The sequence below is a fragment of the Solanum lycopersicum genome, chromosome 6 (assembly GCF_036512215.1).
Source record: "Solanum lycopersicum chromosome 6, SLM_r2.1".
NCBI classification, from domain to species: domain Eukaryota; kingdom Viridiplantae; phylum Streptophyta; class Magnoliopsida; order Solanales; family Solanaceae; genus Solanum; species Solanum lycopersicum.
In genome coordinates, this window is record NC_090805.1 from 41,589,134 (window position 1) to 41,601,591 (window position 12,458).

Below are 12,458 nucleotides of genomic sequence, written 5' to 3' on the forward strand. Positions count from 1 at the left end.
TTCGACAAAAAATATGTATGGTCGCTAATTTGGACTTTGTTTTGACTTCAACTGAGGAACTACTAGTGAGAAGCCCCTTGTATCAGGCAAACTGCTTCCATTCTTGGCTAAATTACATGCATCAGCTGACTTATTACAGGCAGAATTTAGACTCAAGTGATCTCTTAAAAGTTACAGTTCCTCAACTTATTTTGCATTATAAAGACTATATCTTGATATGATTGTGATAGTTCCAACTTCCAAGTAATCATGATCAAGAATCAATAGCAAATGACATAGAGGATATCTCTTTAGGGAACACAAAAGTAACTCACAAGCAAAGGATAAAAGAAAGCAAGTTAGTAAAAACGTTTGTTGAACTTTGAATCATTTTCTTAGGCACAACAAAATAAAATCTAGCAAGACTACAAATGCAAACGAAGAGGTAATAAGCAGTAGCCCATATATTGGGAAATTTAAGGTCTATTTCCACACCAGATGTGTCAGTAACACCTTCAGGGGTGTTGATGAAACCCATTTTTCACAAGGCACCCCTTATCTGAAACCCACTGGCCCGACTAATCACACTGTTCTTTAACTAATAGAGTGGAAGGTAAAAGTTTTCTGTCATATTCATCATGTGCTCATGGCATTAATTCATATATCATTGATAGCTAAGAGTACTTCACGATATTCTCAAGACTAAACAGTAATTATTTCATGACTCGGAAACATCTGATGCTGGAAGGAATCAAGGTAACTTAACTGATGAAGTTGATAGACCAATCAAGAAGAAATACAAAAGCAAGCCACATAAAAGTGAGAATCAATCAATTGCTACTTTATACCTCCTTGGACTCAAACTTCAAAAGATGTCCAAACTATTCCTCCTAACAAAGCTTTAGAAAAGTGTAATCAAAAGTTCAGAAGCCATTAACTCAAAAAGAGAAAGAAAGATAGGTGCACTAACTGATTAACCATTCGTCTTTCCCACCCCCTATTAGTTCAGACATAATACCATAGGTAGATAGCTAGAGAGGAATCAACGAAGTGTGTGGCCCCTTTATCATTAAGCAGATAGTCTCTCAATAAATCTAGATCTCCTTTTTGGACTCATCTATGCTTTCTTTAATGTACTCTTTTTGGCCTGTGCTTTAAAATAAAGCTCCACTAGTTGGTCCCATTGAAGAATGATGAATAATTATTTACAGGAAATAGTAAACATCTCCATCAGTAGCAAACTGGGAACATAGCAAACCAAAAGAGCACAATATCTCCAAATTAGGTACTGACTTAGCTGCTAGTTCACAGCAGGGGTGAATATTGGCCATTTCTATCTGTATAGAGTCATTCAATTCATTATTGAGTTGAATAACTTGAGAAATTAAATTTGGGAGAAACACAGAACAGAGAATATGTTGCATCCATCTCTGTACAAAAAAATTGAAATTTACAGTGCTACATCTTATGACCTGGTATATAAAGGTAGCACGGTGCACCCGTGTTCATGCAGGGATCGATCAGGGAAGGGCTATACTCAAAGGGTCAGTGGCTGATCCATCACTCGAATCTGTGACCTATAGAAGGACAACTTTATCATTGCTAAGGATTCTCTTCATTTTATGACCTAGCATATTAATTCACATTTTTCTAGTCACTTCCATCACTAAGACTTGTAATTAGTTTTGACATCCATATTCGCCAAAAAGACCAAAAACTTCATGGAAAACATGAAGAATCAATATAAGCTAGCAATTTGTGGACTACAAAATACAAGAACTTCATCAACAACAGCCTTAGACTCATCTCCAAACAATGATTCTTTACCATCAGGCCTTTTAGCATAGGAAAGTCCCAATCTTGATTTAGCTTGCCTTAAATCACCCACTCCAGAATTCGTATCAGGTCCAGCAAATCCACCCATGACAGGAGCCAATGGAGGACCAATGAGCAATCCATCAGCACCAAACTGTGGACCTCCTCTAGCATAATCAAATAGAGCAGCACCACTTCCCCCTACTTTAGGCAACATTATTGGTTTTTCAACATCTTCATCCCAATAAAACAGAAATGCATCAAAAGTGTCGTAATAATCATCTGTGCTTCTGTAGCCTTCTGGATTAAACGCTCCAAACTTAAAGGCCTCTGTTGTGTAGCCAATGATCACACATGGTCCTTTGAAATCAGATCTGTTATGGAATTCAGTCGCACTAAATCCATCCACTGAGGCCTTATAGCAGCATTTCAGTTCCCTTCCTGCGTATTGATCATCATCCAAATTATAAATTAAAGAACATGCATGGAACTCTTGTCAGTGAAAGACCTAACAATAGGTTCGCGAATTCAACAGAATTCAATGTTTTTAGGTCAAACACTATATATATTAACTTGATGAACTCAACCTTTACAATTTTAATACTGAACTCACTACTTGGATGAACCAGCAGCATTAGGCTACATTCACCACTATTAATAAAAAAATACAAGCACGACAAGATTAAGTATAGATAGTATTAGCTACAAGGACAGAGCTAGAGAGAGCTAAAAGTTCGATGTAACTCATAGCTTTAGTAGAAATCTTGTATTTGCGTTAAGAAATTCACTTAATATGTATAAATAACTCATCCGGAACCCAATAAGGTACTTTTTTTAGAGTTCATAACTCATAATAAACTCAAAACATTGGTTCCACCTTGATTAGATATATATTTCAAGAATCCACAACGTCTAAATTTTGGATCCGCCCCTGAGTTTTTTCCCATTTCTTTTATCATGTAAAAGAGAAGGAATAGAATAAGTACCTTTCAAGAATGTTTTGGTGAGGAGGGAAGGAGGAAAAGGGAGATCAAGATCATGATATGTAAATTGTGGCTTATCATCAATCTTGTTATTTTTCCCAAAATTCCATTTAAATAAGCTTCTTGTACAATATTTATTAAAATAAGGAGTGGATATAGAATTTAGTATTGCTATGGAGCAACTCATGGCTGAAGCAGAGTGACCACTCTCCTTCCTTTACCTTTATTTCTCTTCATACATAATCTTATCCTTACTATATGTGGAGTAATTGTATATGAAACTTGAAACTTGTGTGCCTCTACCTTTTTAGCACAAATTAATTCACTATATCATATAATAAAAACATTGACATCTTTTTTATTTTACATTGTGATCTAATTGTTAAATAACACATTTTTCATTTTAATCGGTTAAAAAAAACGATTCTTTTTTTCTCGACAACACTTTAATCTAGCGTGGCATGTTTAAAGCAAAAGATTAAAGGACATAATGATACATTTATCATAACTTTAATTTAGAATCACAAGATAAAAAGTTCTTATCATTCAAATTCCATGTGAAGACAAATTAAGTCATTCTTTTTTAAACGGTGGAGTATTACTTATTTCCAGTTTCAGTCCAAATATTTTTAAGTTAAGTTTAAACTGTTAAGTCAATAAATAATATCGAGGGGTCCATAGCTCAGTGGTAGAGCATTTGACTGCAGATCAAGAGGTCACCGGTTCGAACCCGGTTGGGCCCTTTCTACTTATACTTATCTATATTTTTTTAAAGGAAATTATGACTCATGCAGTGGGAGACTCAGAATTTTTGTTCAGGAGGTTCGAAAAATATAAAGTGTAAATAAGTCTTTCGAAATGGGTCCTTTGAATTTTTTGGGTTTAAAACCACACTTTTGACACGCGTGCACCTAGTATTCAAGAGTCTTACATTGAAACATCTACTTTTATTTGTTATTGAGGGGATTCAAAATATATGCATCTACATAAATACAGAAAATGCCTTATATATATCATGTATTTTTTTACCGAGGAACACCCTTGACCTAACGTGGTTCCGCCCCTGATCACAGGTACATAAATTAATTTGAACAAGGTATATAAAATTGTAAGTAGTATATCATTATTTATAATGAAAATAATTAAATACGTATACAGTATCCCTCATCACTAAATAATGCATATATATCATTTGACTACTGAAAAAATGTAGCCACTAAAGTCTAGAGTACTCAATCTGTTGCTGTATGGGAGGAGGGGAACTCATTTCCCACTCTAGGATTATTATCACAACTTACATTAATAACCACATCATCATGACTATATTCCTTAAATTGCGCAACTCTTCCCAATTCCACTACTTGTTCAATAACAAGATCAAGTCTTGCAACAATCTCAACTAACAAAGATGCAAAAGCTGCAAATGGTAAGGCCTCCAAAAATTCCAAGCTAGTCATGCCTATCTTGCTTAATGTAGGCCTCAAACTCTTTTTATCATGGCTAAGTCCAAGACGAGCAGGATCGTCATTATTTACACTTGATAAAGAGGCTACAAAATCTTTACCTGATTTTTGCCTAGTGGCCAATGTGGCTAAGGCTAATAGTATGTTTGTATTACTATTTGTGCCGAGAAAGAGTCTTGGCTGGGATTTTAATGCGTCGATGAGGTCTTGTAAGGCTTCATTGACATGATTAGATGGGATTTCTGGGCAGTATTTACGACGATTTCGTATGCTATCGCCTAGTTCCTTTAGTGTCGTTGTCACTTCTCTGGCAAGTCGAATGCATGGATCTTTGAATACTACTCGAACTGATTGAGGAGTCTACAAAAATAGTGATCAAGAAACACGTTTTATTAAGAAAGTAACCACAAAAAATTACATTTAATTTAATCTAGAGGTCTGGTGTACATAGAGTGAATGCAACATTCAGGTAGAAAGTTTTTTATTTTTCCGATGTATTTCTAATTCTAAATAACAATTTATTGCATCAAACACTCTTTAGATTTCTAGCTAGATTCTAACTAATTGTACATATATATAATTTAATCTAGAAGTCTAGTGTACATAGAGTTTATGCAACATTTAGATAGAGAGATTATTTATTTTTGCGATGTATTTCTCAATCTAGAAAACAATTTATTGCATCAAAAACTCTTCAGATTTCTAGCTACATTCAAATTATTAGTATGTTTAGCCTTCTTTAGTGGCTAGCATCCCATATTGCTCTTGTTGACTTAGCATAAAAATTAGGCATCACATGTTGTACTTGTTGACTTAAAGAACATAAAATTTAAACAGATTTTTTAAATGTGGCAACTCTTTTGTTGAGGTATATATACTCTAGTCTAGAGCTAAAAGGATAGATAATTATATATCCTACAGCCTAAAGTAGACGAAATAAATGGGTCTAGCTAATTTATGATAATAGTTTTGAAAGTGATTGATCTTAAATTTTTAACCGTACTTATATTTTAGGTGCAAAACGTTAAGTTGAACAAATTTTCACTTTTAACCTTGAACATTTCTAAGGGTCAAATAAGTACACTCGATTTTCTAGTAATAGAAGTCTAAAGAGCGCACACCCCCAACCCCAAAAATAAATAAATAAAAGTAATTACCTTAATTTCAGTTTGCAGGGATCCATGTAGAGCTACTATTGTGTATCCAAAATGGCGAAGAACAGTCCCTAATTTAACATATTGCTGCCAGGAACTACTTTTTAAATATCTTGGCTCCCAACTTGCATATAGTGCCTAATCCAATTCACATTTATTTATTTGATTAATTCTAATAACTAAATTAAATAGAACACAAGACTTGAGATGATTAATTAATTTTCGATAGCTTACCAAAGTTTCATCAGATGATTTGGAATCTAACACATCCTTGTAACCTTTATAAATAGGATCCTCCATTTCCATTGAATTTTCTCTCACTTTTCCCTCTTGCTGATTAATATTATCGTCGCTAAAATACTCGTTAATGCAAACTGCAAGGTTTCATTAGTTAAAAAATCTCATTAATCTTGTATGTTACATGAATAATTAAGTTGATAACGTATAAAACAAATTTCTCCTATATACCTTCAATTGATTTTGCTAAGCCATCGAACTTGGCAACAGTCGATAAATGGAGGTCTTCTCCTGACCAAATTGGAAATATAAACAGGCTCATGAGGAGACAGATACCACATCCAATGGCTATGGTGTAGAATCGCTCATGCGCGATCTTCAACACACTATCAACACGATAGCTTGAGACTGTGATCAAGTTGAACGTCAAGAGGAATATCACTACACCATAATCATAATTTTTCTTTATGTGAGAGAAGAATCTCATGTATGTAGTCACCGCTCCTGAAGAATAGAAACAAAAATAATGTATCCACTTTTATTCAACGGAAAATTAATCATAAACATAAATAATAATTCAATAAGTGAAGCTTATATTATTACCAACTAGAAAAACTGCGGTCCCAATGAAAGCAGCATGAAATATGTGGCCTGATTCATTTGCAATACGTTCAATCAAGAAAGCCAATAATCCTGCTAATAGTGTCCCTAGTCCTCTATTCAGCCCTTTATATAATGTTGCCCCTAGATTCCAAAAATTACAAAAGGAAACTAATTAATGTACATTCATCTATTCATAATAAGTAGAATATAATTAACCAACAATATGGAAACTTAAAATATGAACGACTCCACTTCAATCTCAAACAAGCTGAGATTGATTTAAAGTTTAAGTGATTTAATAGTATAAAAATTCTTTACACTGACGGTACAAGTTAAAAGACTTTTAGAGAGAGAGCTAATATAAGATCTAAAATAAACTTAATAACACGACTAGAAGTAATATGAAATTAATTACCTGTCGTGAATTCAAGAACAACCACCACAGTCATGACAGCCCAAATAGCATTTTCTCCAATGCCTTTGAACAATGGCTCCATTAAATATAACAAGGAGACCAATGACAAGGAGATTCCAACTTTAAGTGAGTGAATAACCCTTCTTTTGTCTTCTTTCCCTACTTTCCAAATATTTCTACATGTTAATCTTCCCAACCTCTTCATTTTCTCCACAACATCACCATTATTCAAGCAGGAACAAATATTTTTTCCACTCAAGACCTCCATTTCATAAAGATGAACCACTAGCTAGCTAGTTTTATGAAGGCTAGCTGCACGAATTTTGGGAAATATATCTAGTACCTCCCCACCTTTATTAATTTATATAAAATATGGAAAGAAGGGTATATGTTAGAATAGTTTATATAGAAGGTGGGTTAACAGGCTTCCTAATTAAGTAAAAAAAAAAAAAAGAGAAGCAAAATGAATTTGGTGGAAAGATAAGTTTACCTACATAGAGCTGGTTTGGCAGTATATATTAGAGGAAATGATACATCTAATATGTGTTCGTTTAGTATTATTAATCTCTTATTTGATATGACAAATACACCCTTTTGATATGATCCTATGTATAATTAATAAATAGTATTGACAATATAAGAGTTGTATTTAAAAGTGTACAACAAATTGTAAGATATTTTTATAAATAAATATTTATATAAAAATTATGCGATATATGTTATTTTTAATTTACTTGACTAAATATTAAATACGAAAACAATGTCTAACATAACAAATTTTTCTGCATTACTAATCTCAAAGTCCAATATTATTACTACACTATATAATACAATATCCTACCAAACAATCTCTAGAATGATACGATTAAGATATGTTGGTAAAAGAAACACCAAACTAATAATTAACCTTCATATAATGAAATATGAGATCAAATGATTATGAAGAAGGAGAGGTCCACTTGGAAGACGTACAAAAGAAACCAAAAATATATGGACTAATTAGCCAGCTAATCTATAACATAGCTAATTAAATTATGAAGGTACGTGTCAAAATAAGCAAGTACAGACGGTGCCTCTGTTGGTAAACCAAACTAATTTGGTGTGTTGTGCTCCAATTATTATTTCAATGGGTTCAAATTGCAGGAACATCTTTGACACCCCAATTACAATTATTTCACGCCATTCACAGCGTTCAATGAATAATGAAATTCAGTTTCATGTATAAATTTATTTTTTAAAAAAAGATAAAATATGTTTTTATAAATATTATTACTACTTTCATCACATTTTATTTGTCCTTTTCATTTCCGGTTCCTTAATAAAAATCATAAATAAAAAAAAAATCTAACTAATTTAAGTCTATCCAATTTTAACATTTTTATTTTTTAAAAAAACTATTTCACAAATTTTTAAGCGCCACAATTTCGTTATCTATAAGGAGCTTGTTTTTTCCTTCACAAAAGAAAAATAAAATTGTCTTCGCGAACTAAATTTCTGCTAATTTAAAATTAAAACATTTAGATGAGTTGTTTTCGAAGAGAAAACATTGTAAAACATAAAAATAAATTTTCAAACATCTAGTAGATATTAAATAAAAAGTATAAATGCAATGCTTTTTAAAAAATTATACTTTTAACTTTTAACTTTGATAGGCTCGTTGAGAAATGGTTCATTCATACAAAGTAAAACACAATTTGATCGACTTATCTTCGTAAATAACTTCAAAAAATATATAGCTATTTACGAATAGTTTATTGATTGTCTTTCAGTCTGGACACACTCCTTAAGAACTGTTTGTTCCTATTTCTTGAAATGTAAATTTACAAACTTATCATCCTAAATACTTGAAAAATATATAACTTTTTAATAATTTATTGGTTACGTAAACATAACCAATTAATGCAATGCTTTTTAAAAAATTATACTTTTAACTTTGATAGGCTCGTTGAGAAATGATTCATTCATACAAAGTAAAACATAATTTAACAGACTTATCTTCGTAAATAACTTCAAAAAATATATAGCTATTTACGAATAGTTTATTGATTGTCTTACTATTTGTTCCTAATTCCTAAAATGTAAATTTACAAACTTATCATCCTAAATACTTGAAAAATATATAATACGTAAACATAACCCAAAAAGGAAAAAAGTAGACGTGGTCGGCAGGATTCGAACCTGCGCGGGCAGAGCCCACATGATTTCTAGTCATGCCCGATAACCACTCCGGCACGACCACCAGATGATGCTAATTCATGAAGAAAACAGATTCATTGATTTACATAAGCATGGGCACACGTTATTAGATATTTCATATGAATCCTAGCAATTTAAATATTATTGAAAAAAAATAAACTAAATATATTAAAATAACTTTTCAGGGCGATGTGGCAGCAAACCAGGTTTGGCAGTTGCATGACGGACATGTGGCAGCACTCCTAGAGTCCAACCGCCTTTCAGAAGCTTTGCTTCTTTCTTTACACACCGTATTTATAATTTCCTTGCATTGAACATCTTCAATTAATAAATTAATACTAAATTCCAATCAAAAACAAAGAAGAAAATGCACTCAGTAAAGGAGAAAGTAAGCAACGCAGCTGCCGCTGGTAAAGAGCACGTTGACATCCTCAAAGCCAAAGCCGAAGAAAAGGTACGCCCCAATATATAGTATTACTTCTATATTCCCATTTCTTCATATGATCATTCATTTGTTATTAGTATATTATTTTCATTATTTGTTGCTATCGTGATGTGGATTGGTTTCTATTTTTTCACTCATATGATAGATGTTAAAAGAATGATAAAAGTAGTATAAGGTTTGGACGATTCTTCTTTCTTTGTGCTAAAAATCTTTTTCCCTTTGAACTTTCTTTCAACTAAGATTTTATAGGTGAGTTAGACATAAAATCTGATCTCCTCCCTTTGAGCCACTCTTTCAGGGTGAGTTAGGCCTAAAATTTAATTTTAAGAAGGTGGACTTGCATTCACACTCTATTTTGTGAAATTATATTGAGCGTGATTTTAATTATTTAATAAATGAAGTAACTATTATTATCAGTATTTGAGGAAATTTTTGAGTCATTAGAGAGATAATATTTATATATTGAATTATATTTTGAATAAAATTCATATATTTGCGTTGAAACAGGCTGAGAAAGCAGTAGCAAGGACAAGGGAAGAGAAGAGGATAGCAGAAGAGGTGAGAAAAGCAAAAGAAGCGGAAGCGAAGATGGAGCTACATCAAGCGAAAGCACGTCATGCAGCGGAGACGCTGCAATCGAAGCAATCTCATCTAATAGGGCGCCACGGCCACGGCCACCACCATCATGCTGTCGGTGGCCAGCAAAATCCAGTGGTGGGTAGTACCGTTCCAACTACTGGGACCGTTGCTCCTACCTATCCTCTTGGAGGCTACCCTCCTACTTCTCATGGCCATATCTAATTTAGCAGCATCCTGTAGTAGTGTGTAGTTTCAGTTCCGTTCTCTGTAATGCCTTTGGAATAAATTGAGGAACGCCTTTGGTTTTTTTAGCTAGCTAGCTAGATCCATTGACAAGTATACATGTCATGACTAGTATCAAAACATTTCCCTTTGAAAGAATTATATTCTTTGTATTCCGCTTTCTGTCCAATATTCTGTACAACGCTCAATAAATAATAGAAAATTGCACTTCCATCTTTTTTTATATTATCTAAAACTGACTCCCCAGAAATAAAGTGGTTGGAGAAATGCTTCTCAGCAATACGGGGAACTTCTTTCGACGCTAAATAAATCACTTATAATTAATATATAATATAAATTCAAAATATTAAAATATTTACTTTTAAGAATTGTGAAGTAGGAATTAAAATAATGTAAAGTACGGTTAAATTTTAAATCTTTTATTATAATAATTTTAATTTTAATTTCACACTATAAACACACATAAATTCTAAATTCAAAAAGAAATAATAATCGAACTCATAAAAGCTCCAAATCATGTAAAGTTCAAAAAAAATTAATTTTTACTATGTAAATGTTAATTTCACTAATTTTGAGCTCTAATTGAACTACAACTATCACAAAATTAAAGAAAAGAGACTGCAACCTTAAAAATATGAACCATTATTATTATAGATTTACACCTTTTAGCTCTAAATCAAATAAAAAAATGGAAGAAAGGGTGTAACGAATGAGAATTATATCAGAAAAAAATCATGAAAAAGAGGAATAAAATGATGAAGATGGGTTATGTGGATAAAAAAAATAATGAGACTGAAGGAATATGATTAGAGTAGATCGTGTGGAAGTGGATTTATGACAAAAAAATAAAGCTTAAAAATAATAAAAATGGAGCAATACAATGGAGAAGATGAATGAGGAAGATGACTGGGGAAGTTGTGGGATTTGCATTTTTCTTAAAATTTGGCAAATATCTTATTTAACTTTTAGGGGTTAAAAATCACGTCATTTATTTATTGGTTACTTTGTCATGTATTTTAATTTTTTTTCTCTTTAATATAATAGATTTGTAATGAGTTGGCATGATATAATTGGGCATTCAATCCACGTGGACGCGCTTGGTTAACACGCACTTGAAGTCAACATGTGCTATTGAAAAAAGTGTTAAAATAACAAAACGAAACCTGACATGAGGTATCTATGTCTAATATGAATACTATCCAATTAAGGTATCTAAGTAAAACTTTATACCAAATTTAAAGGCTATCGATAGTTAAACTAGAAATAATTAGAATATGAGAAATCAAACAAAGAATTAAAAATAATTTTCAATCTTCAACAGAACTTATTATAATGTAATATTTTTTATGAGGATTTATTTGTGAACATTTGGTAAGAAAAATTATTTTTCATCAACTTACCAAAATTTCTGGGATACTTCTAGTATTTTTATTTTGGCAAGAAAGTTCGTGAGTAATTTACATGCAGCATTCAAATTTCTGGGTAATTTATTTGGGGATTTTCAAATTCGTAGGTTAAAGGTATTTTCATCAAACTTATTTTGATAGGAAAATTAGCAGAAAATTAAGTTACGTTGAATTTATTTATATGTAATTCGCAGTTTTCTTGTAGTGTTTGTTGCAATGAAGATCTAGTTGACTTGTAATATAAATTTATGGGTTATTTTGATAGTTTTTAAAATTTATGGATATAAATCATATATTTTCTGAAAAAGTAAAATGTATTTCGCAAATATTATGGCCAAACACATGGTGAAATTTCACCCAAATTTTTATCCAAATAAAATTTATCAAGAATATTTAGAAATCTATCGCAAAACGCTGCCTTGTTTTGAAAGTGTTTAAAAATTAATAAAACTGCTTTTAAATAAAAAATAGTTTTCATGTTGTTGGAAAGTAGCTAAAGTTTTTGCTTTTTTAAAAAAGCACAAGCAAAAAATTATTTTTACAAATCAAAATGTCCTTTTTATATTTATGTAATTCCATATATATACATTATTAATTAATTTGCATATATCATATCTTTGGTAAAAGTTTCATTTAGAAATTTTATTTTTATTACGTTTATTATCATCTTTATATTTAATATTTTTAAATTATATTTAGGTCACCATATCAATATTTAATTATTATTTATTTATTTATGTATACTATTGATTGGAAAACTTAATATGTACATTTTAATTCAATACAAATAAAAGCTTCCTTAATTTAAATAGTTATTTAAAATAATATTTATATATAAAATAATATTCATATTAAAAAGTACATTGATATTTATCCTTTTCTTGTAATTTAATATTTAAAAGACACTTTTCCAAAAAAATTAGTCAACACAATTTACTAT

The 12,458-nt window shown here is 31.3% G+C and overlaps 3 protein-coding genes and 2 non-coding genes across 5 annotated transcripts; 2 read left to right on the forward strand and 3 right to left on the reverse strand.

Annotated features, from left to right (window-relative positions):
* Positions 1-1,676: 1,676 nt before the first annotated feature.
* LOC101244088 (uncharacterized) lies at positions 1,677-3,131 on the reverse strand. Its single transcript, XM_004241922.5, has 2 exons — positions 2,781-3,131; positions 1,677-2,235 (listed from the first exon to the last, which is right to left on the reverse strand). Exons 1-2 carry the CDS (start codon positions 2,962-2,964, stop codon positions 1,718-1,720), a joined length of 702 nt encoding a protein of 233 aa, XP_004241970.1. The 5' UTR covers positions 2,965-3,131; the 3' UTR covers positions 1,677-1,717.
* Positions 3,132-3,448: 317 nt separating this feature from the next.
* TRNAC-GCA (transfer RNA cysteine (anticodon GCA)) lies at positions 3,449-3,520 on the forward strand. The gene has a single exon. It is a non-coding gene; the product is annotated as a tRNA-Cys (tRNA).
* Positions 3,521-3,878: 358 nt separating this feature from the next.
* Positions 3,879-7,026, reverse strand: LOC101243900 (aluminum-activated malate transporter 12-like). Its single transcript, XM_004242227.5, has 6 exons — positions 6,650-7,026; positions 6,235-6,375; positions 5,863-6,135; positions 5,629-5,768; positions 5,398-5,532; positions 3,879-4,600 (listed from the first exon to the last, which is right to left on the reverse strand). The coding sequence occupies exons 1-6, from the start codon at positions 6,915-6,917 to the stop codon at positions 4,010-4,012; spliced, it is 1,548 nt and encodes a 515-aa protein (XP_004242275.1). The 5' UTR covers positions 6,918-7,026; the 3' UTR covers positions 3,879-4,009.
* Positions 7,027-8,806: 1,780 nt separating this feature from the next.
* On the reverse strand, positions 8,807-8,888 carry TRNAS-AGA (transfer RNA serine (anticodon AGA)). Its single transcript has one exon. It is a non-coding gene; the product is annotated as a tRNA-Ser (tRNA).
* An 83-nt stretch (positions 8,889-8,971) lies between these two features.
* LOC101243796 (late embryogenesis abundant protein 18) lies at positions 8,972-10,323 on the forward strand. Its single transcript, XM_004241921.5, has 2 exons — positions 8,972-9,299; positions 9,798-10,323. Exons 1-2 carry the CDS (start codon positions 9,213-9,215, stop codon positions 10,089-10,091), a joined length of 381 nt encoding a protein of 126 aa, XP_004241969.1. The 5' UTR covers positions 8,972-9,212; the 3' UTR covers positions 10,092-10,323.
* Positions 10,324-12,458: the final 2,135 nt, after the last annotated feature.